This window comes from Pectinophora gossypiella, chromosome 27 (genome assembly GCF_024362695.1).
Source record: "Pectinophora gossypiella chromosome 27, ilPecGoss1.1, whole genome shotgun sequence".
Classification (NCBI taxonomy): Eukaryota; Metazoa; Arthropoda; class Insecta; order Lepidoptera; family Gelechiidae; genus Pectinophora; species Pectinophora gossypiella.
The window spans coordinates 6,496,089-6,506,089 of NC_065430.1; the positions used below are offsets into that span (position 1 = coordinate 6,496,089).

General features: G+C 42.2%; 1 protein-coding gene across 2 annotated transcripts in view; it reads left to right on the forward strand.

Annotated features, from left to right (window-relative positions):
- LOC126378852 (kinesin-like protein KIF3A) overlaps positions 1–9,837 on the forward strand; it is a 38,206-nt gene extending 28,369 nt beyond the window's left edge. For both annotated transcript variants that reach the window (XM_050027315.1, XM_050027316.1), the window contains exons 6-13: positions 826–1,023; positions 1,822–2,005; positions 2,374–2,507; positions 4,214–4,290; positions 5,554–5,734; positions 7,231–7,467; positions 8,487–8,612; positions 9,450–9,837. In XM_050027315.1, coding sequence (XP_049883272.1) covers positions 826–1,023; positions 1,822–2,005; positions 2,374–2,507; positions 4,214–4,290; positions 5,554–5,734; positions 7,231–7,467; positions 8,487–8,612; positions 9,450–9,578 — 1,266 coding nt within the window. In that variant the 3' untranslated portion in view covers positions 9,579–9,837. The remainder of the gene's footprint in view (positions 1–825; positions 1,024–1,821; positions 2,006–2,373; positions 2,508–4,213; positions 4,291–5,553; positions 5,735–7,230; positions 7,468–8,486; positions 8,613–9,449) is intronic.
- The last annotated feature ends 164 nt before the right edge of the window (positions 9,838–10,001 follow it).

Below are 10,001 nucleotides of genomic sequence, written 5' to 3' on the forward strand. Positions count from 1 at the left end.
CCTGTGGGGACATGTCACAAAAATCACTTTGTTGTCCTTTGTTGACTTGATTGTCCGAAAGTAAGATGATCCGTGCATCGGAAGGCACGTTAAGCAGTTGTTCCCGGTTACTACTTACTGATGTAAGTAGTCGTTACATGAGCCATGTCAGGGGCCTTTGGCGGCTCAATAGTGACCTTGACAACAGGGTTGATGAGGCTGGTATTCCACCTCACAACCCACACGATAGAAGAAGATGCGAATATTGCGAATTTTGAATTTATCCTTAGCGATATTTATCATTACCGAGAATATTTTTTTAAACGACGAGGCGATATGTCCACTGGTCACTCCTTAAGATATAAAGACAGACTGATGCTACCCACCTCCCGTCTAGCACTGCACACCAATAGCCCACTAGTTATGTCAAACAAAATATATAACCACCTTCCGGATACTATTAAAAATGAAACCAACGTTAATTCTTTTATAAAACAACTAAAGCTACTTACTACTTATTACTAAAAGCTATTACACAGTCAATGAATACATAAATGATAAACTAAGATGAATAAATTTTAATAATATTTTATAAATTAAATCATAATAAACATATAAAACAATACTTAAAATATATTGTTAAAATATAGTAAGTATAATAAATACAAGTTGTACCACTGACTAATAATTAAGTATGTTGTCCTCTCTACCAGTTGCAGTGCCCTTACCGGGTCCATGTTGATACGATAATACTTACTTCTGTATTTTTATAACACCACAATTTGTACGAACACATGGTCGCAATAAAACATTTCTATTTCTATGATATCTCATTCTCTCGTACAGGGTTCTGAACGTCAAAGCAAGACGCAAGCAACAGGCACCCGCCTCAAGGAAGCGACCAAGATCAACCAGTCGCTGTCAGTGTTGGGTAACGTGATCTCGGCGCTGGTGGACGGCAAGTCGACGCACATCCCCTACCGCAACTCGAAACTGACGAGACTGCTGCAGGACTCGCTTGGCGGCAACTCCAAGACTGTCATGGTGAGCGAGCTCGTAACATAACCAGTTATCGGGATAGGTAGTGCCATTTGCGATATTTGTCTTAACGCGGATATGCCTACATAAAACTAAAAAAAATACTGAAGTCTATATATGCATTGAGGAGCTCGGTGGCGCAGCGGTAAACGCGCTCGATCTGCGATTGTTGAAGTTAAGCAACTTTCGCAAAGGCCAGTCACAGGATGGGTGACCACAAAAAAAAAGTTTTCATCTCGAGCTCCTCCGTGCTCCGGAAGGCACGTTAAGCCGTTGGTCCCGGCTGCATTAGCAGTCGTTAATAACCATCAATCCGCACTGGGCCCGCGTGATGGTTTAAGGCCCGATCTCCCTATCCATCCATAGGGAAGGCCCGAGCCCCAGCAGTAGGGACGTCAGTGGGCTGATGATGATGATGATATATGCATATATATTTTATCCCCTATCGAAGGTTGTCTAAAGGCAATCAGCCCTTCAGCGATAAGGCCGCGTTTGCTCACTTTTAGTTTTTGAAAGTATTTTTGTCGAAAGTCTCATCCGCTTAAAGCAGCTTAATAATTTTATTTAGGAAGACCTAGATGGACGTACGTTGACCAAATTGGAGATGTCCTTAGAAAAGGTTCAGTACGATCTACTCTGAATCGGCGTGCGTGTGTGAAACGATTGACGAATGTGGAGGAAGCAAGAGAAGTCTGTCAGGATCAAAGTTAAAGCTAATGGAATTTCATAGTCTCTCGTTACCCTGGTGGGAAATAGGCGTGAGTTTATGTATGTATGTGTGTTATTTGCCTTTCCTCATAAAAGATAGCGACCATCGGGCCGGCGGACACCAACTATGTGGAAACTATCAGCACGCTCCGCTACGCCAACCGAGCTAAGAACATCGAGAACAAGACCCACGTGAACAGCGAGCCTGGCGACGCGCTGCTGACCCGCTTCCAGCAGGAGATCGACCAGCTCAAGAAGCAGCTCGAGGAGGCCGCCAATGGTAATAAATCAGGATCAGTTAACATAACAAAACACATAAAATAACACATAACACAACGCGTAACACAACACATAACATTACACACAACACGTAATATAACTCAACACATAACATAACATATAATACAACACGTAACATAACATAACGCGTAACATGATACATAACACAACGTGTAACACAACACGTAACATAACGTTACACATAATGACATACAACATATTGTTATCTGAACTGTATGCAATGCATATTAAGTGCAAATGTTGTGCACATCTGCAATAGATATAATCACTAGATCAAGTCATTAAATAGGTATTTAAGTTTTATGTGTAATGTTCTTGTATTTTTGTAGTGCTCGTGTCTTGTTTTAGAACTAGAAGAAGAATGTGAAGAGGAGGAGGAAGGCAGCGAGGAGTTGTCTGACGACACGCTGACGGAGCCCGAGGTGGACGACCTCGACCCCGAGGAGAAGAAGCAGCGCCGCCGGCTGCGACGAGAGGAGAAGGTACACAATGACACACCACGGACACTTCATACATATTTGCTTTTATATTTTTATTTATACTATCTGTACAGTCATGAGCAATATAATGTACCCACTTTAGGACTCTGTCGCATTAACATATTTGACATTTAGTGAGACTTACAGTTCAATTCGTCAAAAAAGTTAATGTGACGTGGTACCAAAGTGTATACATATTAATGCTCGTGACCGTACGGGCCGCAGTTTACAGCTCATACACCTTAAAGTTAGTTGAAGTTATAAAGTCGAGTGCACGAAAGTTAAGTTTAAAGGAAACACATACGTATTGTTACCTTAAAGGTTTATTGCACACTAATTATATTACATTATGAACCGCATGGAGCGGTAGAAAGTAGGTTGCCGCGTCCGCATAAAATATGTTCGGTATTAGACCGTACACTATCAATTATGATTTAACCCCTTGGCATACTACTAATTTTCATATTATACTTTGTTAACTTTACTTATTTTTTTTTTCGTTTTTAAACAATTCACGGCACGGTTTTTTGTTGGCACGTTCAATTCATTTATTACCAATTGATAAGCGTAATTTGGGTACTGGCAGAATATCAGTGTTGGTGAGAGTGGGTACTCGTACCATACTCTTAGCGACAATATGCTGAGTCAGTCCCATTTCCCTGGGCAGTGTTAGCTACTAGTCATAAATTGACATTAAAATAAAATTAGGAGGTGTCTGCAGGAATCGGGGCCATTGTTAATCTAACTTTATGTAAGTACTTTTGTAACCTTCACTGTTCTAGGAATAGTTATTCTATTCCATTCTATTCTAAAGAGTTTTTCTAAATAGTATATAAGGTTACTTCTAATTCCTACCGCCAAGTCGACCAGTCGAAATTGTTAATCTTAATTTATGTAAATGCTTTTGTAACCTTCGCTGTTTTGGGAATAAAGTTATTCTATTCTATTCTAAAACACCTCGTTTTACACAGACACATTGTTATCGTACACACGCATCTGTGTGTGTGATGTCTGACGTCAACACGATTGAAGACCAAAAAATTGAAACCGAGGAGGGTGAGGTAAACCTAACTCAGCCGCCGGTCGGGAGCGGAGAGTTGCCGTTCTGTATTATTCCTTATTCTATGACAATAATGTGGCGGACCCACCTAGTTGACCAACTGCTTCCGCCCATATCCAACAGATGGTGTTTATCATATACATCATCATCATCAGCCCATAACGTCCCCACTGCTGGCGCACTGGCCTTCCCTATGGATGGATAGGGAGATCGGGCCTTAAACCATCACGCGGGCCCAGTTATTAACGACTGCTAATGCAGCCGGGACCAACGGCTTAACGTGCCTTCCGAAGCACGGAGGAGCTCGAGATGGAAACTTTTTTTTTGTGGTCACCCATCCTATGACCGGCCGTTGCGAAAGTTGCTTAACTTCAACAATCGCAGACCGAGCGCGTTTACCGCAGCGCCACCGAGCTCCTCATATACAACAGGCCTTATTTTTGAATCGCTCGCTTTGAAGTCACGTTCGAAAATATATCATGTCATGTAGCATATCAGAACTTGTCAGTTGCAACATGAAACAGGTATATAAGTCTAAGAGTGAAATGAGATGGATTTTTGATCATCTTAGACTGGATTCTATTTCTAGATTAGCATTTTATATTTTATCTTTGAGCCAGTGAAATACCCTATTATCTTTTATTTGCAGGAGAAGCTCAACCGTGAGAAGGCTCACCAGGCCCGCAAGGTTCTGGAGGAGAAGAAGGCTGAACTGCAAAGAACCAAGTAAGTATTGTAGAAAATAATATACATTGTTTATTATAAAAGTACGTCACACAGAAAGAAGACAAGAATAACATAATTTAAAACTTTCACAAGATAACAATAAGGTAAAAGGGATGTTGTAAATTAGTTGAGATATCGGTAAATGACAAATAGCGCTCGCCTATTTAAATCTTTATACCACAGCAATAAAGGCGGTATGATTTTGAAGCCCCTGTGGCGGATCCAACTGGTTGACTAGCTAGTTCCGCGCACATGCAACAGATGGCGCGCACATGATTCAAATGCAGGCCTGAAACGCGCTAACGAAGTTTGCACAGCGCGACGCATATATACAATTTCCAACATGACACCGTTGGATCGTCGATCCCTAGTCACACTACTAACTTTTGGCTGGCGGGTTACTATGCTCTGTTCGATACCACGACAACATTCTTTGGCGGAAGCGCACCCTCGCCGCTAAACAGGCCTGGTTAAAAAGCCACATTCATGGTATAAGAAAACCAGGTATGCTCAATCCTATGAAAAGCCGCGCCATTGATGACGTAAGCGTTACCATTAAATTGATATCTCCAACATTCCAAAGACGTAAATTTTATTATTGAAAAAGTGAAGTGCTGTCTAATTTATTTAATTACTATTACTTGTAAGTAAATGGGTGAATATCAAAATGCGTCAAGTTTGGTGGCGACTGTCATATAATTTTTACGTGAAAAATTGGGGAAATTGGGAAAATTGGGAATTGAAAAATTCCTTTTTCATGTCGGAACCGAGGATCCTTTTGGATCTTTTTCATGTCGGAACCCAATTTTTCACGAAAAATAATATGAAATTTCGCCACCAAACTTGAAATTTTGAGATTCACCCAAATCTTGTACTAAAAGTTCAAAATTGCCTTGAAAAGTAAATAAAAATATTGGTCGTGGGTAATTTATTTTAATGAAATGGCAACGTAGTGTGGGATGACGTCAGCTGGGCTAACCTTGAAATGTTAGCTGTCACTTTTGAGCATACCTCTTATAAAATGGCCACATCAAAGCAATTCATCTAAAGAAACAATATTGCTATTTGACATTTGTGTGCATTACGCACTTACTTTTATGTGAGCATAAGTCAAATTGCAATATCGCTTTTTTTGACGAATTGGCCTATTTTAACTCCTTCGTTGAGTCAATTTTGAGACACAAGAACGCTTCCATGCTTGTGTATGTTCGCGCGTACGTAAAAGACATACAAAATGACCTTTTAACTAACTATTTTCAATAGGAAACAGCAAGAAGAACTGAAGGACAAACTCCAACGCCTCGAGTCTAAGGTCCTCGTCGGCGGCGAGAACTTGCTAGACAAGGCTGACACCCAGCGGCGCTTGTTGGAGCAAGCGACGCGCGAGCTGGAACAGCGGCGTCTCATCGAGCTGCGGCTACAAGAACACCTGCAGAAGAAGGAGGTAACGCGTAGAACCTTGTCGCATACATTTCATTCTTCTTCTTTGCGAGTCGATGGCGATCGATACAAAATTTTTGCTGACCAATAATTGGCCACATTTCATTGACAAATCCAAACAAACATACATTTTAACATTTGCAGTAGAATGAAGTGACCATAGTTTTTAAATACGCGTGAGTTTATGAATGTTGACAGCCTCCGTGGTCTAGTGGTTAGAGCCTCACGATCTGGAGGTCCGGGTTCGATTCCAGATGGGGACATTGTCGAAATCACTTTGTGAGACTGTCCTTTGTTTGGTAAAGACTTTTCAGGCTTGAATCACTTGATTGACTGGCAATAAATTTATTTTATTCTTATTCTTAAAAAAGTAAGATGATTCCGTCCTTCGGAGGGCACGTTAAGCCGTTGGTCCCGGCTATTAGCCGTAAAAACACCTGCACCAACCCGCATTGGAGCAGCGTGGTGGAGTATACTCCATACCCCCTCCGGTTGATTGAGGGGAGGCCTGTGCCCAGCAGTGGGACGTACATAGGCCGTTTATGTATGTATGTGTTATGTATGTATGTTTATGGCAATATGCTTGCCTCCTATTACATGGAACATAGCTGGCTACACGGAACAGAAGAGATGCTGGAAGGGCCCAGTAAGCCTGAAACGCGCGCCATACAAGTATGAGCAAACAGTTCATACTTCAACTTTGCACTCGACTCGTCCGCAAACTGCGACGCACGGAGCTCCGTGATAGTATATTAAAAAGTCGATGCAAAAATCAAATATCGACTTTCATACATACATACATAAACCTATTTCCCACCGGAGCAAACAGACTGTGGAGTTCCATTTGCTGGCTAGATAGAAAACTAAGTTAGCTAAGCTAGTATTCGAACCCGCAGCTCTAACCAAGCCAGGACGAGCGTGTTAACCATTACACCATCGGGCCCTCATCATGTAAAGATTCTTTGTGAGTTTCCTAACTCAAAAAATCGTAACTAAGTTCGAGTCTTATCACAGGAGCGCTAAAAACCTTAATATGATCGGTTTTTTATCAAAAAAATACTTTTGTATGCAGTATCTTACGACAAGTAATGATAATATTGCAGCGTACCGCATTAAATATACATTGCCGGTAAAGTGGCTATGGAATTTGAGAAGCAGTAGAGCTATCGTAGTTATCTGTTTGCGGGAGTAGTAAAAGAGAGCGGGGTTGAACCGGCGACAGCGGTTCTCATACAAAATGCGCTTTTCCAACTTCTTTCTTCTATTCCGTGGCTGGCTAATACACTGTACGGTCACGAGCATTAATATGTATACACTTTGGTACCATGTCACATTAACTTTTTTGACAAATTGAACTGTAAGTCTCACTAAATGTCAAATATATTTGTGCGACAGAGTCCTAAAGTGGGTACATTATATTTGCTCACGACTGTACACCTCTGCCTGCACCTTGGGTGATATAGGCGTGATGTTATGTTATGCTATACTCCACCATTCCAGGCCGAACGTCTCGACCTAGAAGAGCGCTACTCTAGCCTCCAAGAAGAGAACGCAGCTAAGACGAGGAAGCTGAAACGCGCGGTGCAGCTGCTCAACTCCGCGAAGACCGAGCTGGCGGACCAACAGCGGGAGCAGCAGCGGGAGATGGAAGGCATCCTGGACAGCGTGCGGGCCCTCAAGAGGGAGATACAGCTGGCCGACCTCGTGCTCGACTCGTACATACCCAAGGAGTACCAGGTAACGCAGAAATCCCCATGAAATCACAAGGTTAAACGAAGACAAATCTGTACAGCGCCAGCTATATTTTGTTTGGGGAACGTAGCCTGAAAGCCTTTGGTTTTGGTTTCATACAAGACCATTAACCCCGCCCCAGGAGGAACAGAGTCACCTTCTCTGCCCTCCATTGGGGCAATTCCTGTTCGGCGCGTCCTTGCCGCGGGGGTGGGTGCCTCTTACTTCCGTAGGCCGGAGTGAGATGGTGGCTGAGTTCGAATAGGGACCCAGACCTACGGGGTATAACGTAGAACCGCTGCCCAGGGATACGGATGAAGACCTCAACGGTTGCAGAGGCGGAAATGGGAGCCATCGGTACGGCAATGCATGACGGAAGGGGCAAGTCACAGGGGCTGTAACCTGGAACCTGACAGAGGGCAGCAGTAACTGTCGGTATTATAGTACGGCTTTGTAATAGACTACTCTGGGCGCCATCCCAATCGCGTCAGACAGAGTACTGCTGGGCGGAAGGCAAGAGGGAAACCAATGATCTATGTTTCCATAAAAGTAGCATGGAGAATGCTAGACCTAGAAGGACTTACATTGACCAAATTGGAGATGTTCTTAGAAAAGGTTTATTTAGTACGATCTACTCTGAACTGACGTGCGTGATGCGATTGATGAATGTGGAGGAAGCAAGAGAAGTGTGTCAGGATCGAAGCAAATGGAATTCTATAGTATCTGCTTAGTGTATGATCTATGTATGTATGTAGGTTACAGTCAAATTCTGTGGTGACCTGTGGAACTACAGTGTAGGTGGCGTTCGAACAGGGCTGTGTTGGAAATAGGTGTGAGTTTATGTATGTATTTAGAATGCTACACCGACAAGAGCGTGGCTCTTAAATTAGTGATGAGCCTGAAGGTCCCTCATCCATCGCAAGATGAACTAAGTACCCACCACATCTGGCCGAGGTTTATGTTAGACCAGTGATTATTTTGGAGTTATACTTATAACTTAAGTACATGAATATATCTGTGTCCAGGCGCTGATCTCCCAGTACGTGCACTGGAACGAGCAGCTGGGCGAGTGGCAGGTGAAGTGCGTCGCGTACACCGGGAACAACATGGCGGCGCCCGCGCAGCATCCGCCCGCCACACATGCTAAACATGTACGTGTGAACATTATAATCTATAATAAGCTCTGGAGTTTAAAAAAAATTAAAGTCATGTTAGGTTAGGTTAGCCTTGTCCACTACACGACATGTGTCAAACATGTTTGCCCCCTATGTGTGAAACATGCCCCACGTGTCACAAAAATGCCCCACATGTGTCAAACAGACTTCGCTCGACATCTCATTATACTTGGAACGTTGGGCGAAGTCTGCCAACGTTATTCGATAACGAGTTTGTATCAAGTTTGTATGGAAATACTGTCCTAGGACGTCATCATTAAAAGCAGTCTATCATCGTGCTCATTGTTACATAATTCATTAATCAAATTCGAAACAAGTCGAATAGCAAAATGAGACTCATTTTAGGGCATCTTAGTCTGGCTTATATTTCTAGATTTGTTGTCAAATTGTACTGTATTCATGTGTTATGTCTGAGTGTTTAAATATAGTTCTGTGCAATAAAGTATATTTGATTTGATTTGAAAAAAATAATATCCGTAACCGAATTTATTCGAAACTAAGGGATAATCCGAAATAATTTATTATCCGTAACCGTATCCGGTATAATAATCATTCTTAAATCCAATCCGTATCCGAAATTTCATTTTGATTTTTTTTAGTTATGTTGGTATGGTGGAGCATAATCTTTCAACCCAAGGTTGCCTGGCAGAAATTTCTGTTTAGCCTGTTGTGCTTATGTTGTATTCGTATATATTATATGTTGTTGTGCAATAAAGTATTATTGATTGATTGATTTCATATCCATAATATCCCTGATTTTTAGCATATTTGAGCCAGTAAAATACCCAATTGAGTATGCCACTGTGTCCCCAGCCGGAGCCCCCCGACCTGTCGGAGCGCTACCTGTCGTACTCGGCGGTGAGCGGCCGCGCCACGCGCCTCGCGCGCCCGCACACCTCGGCCGTGCCGCGCCCGCACACCGCGCTGCGGCAACGGCAGTAGACGGACTAAGATACTGCTAAAACGTCACATTGGAGCGATGAGAGACTTTCCAATCGGCGTTACCCCAAAATACAATAGATGGCGTTGTTAAGCTTTTTCTTCGTTTAAACTTCTTTAGTTCATGGAGGAACAGACATATGCATCTTTTATCTTTGGGTATAAATGATGACCCTTTTCATTAACAATTACAACTTCCATCCATTATTATTCTGATCAAAATAAAGAGAAGCAATATTGGTAGCAATATCATTCTATACTTTTTCTACTCCTCTACTTTAATCTGGCATTTAAATAACCAAAAAGTCTAATATAAGTACATACATAATTAAACTCTTTGAAAAAGTGTACGCTCTATGGCCTATAAAAGCATTGTTTACAAAGTGTAACTGTACTATAATGTCGCCAAAAAAGCATTGTTGTTGT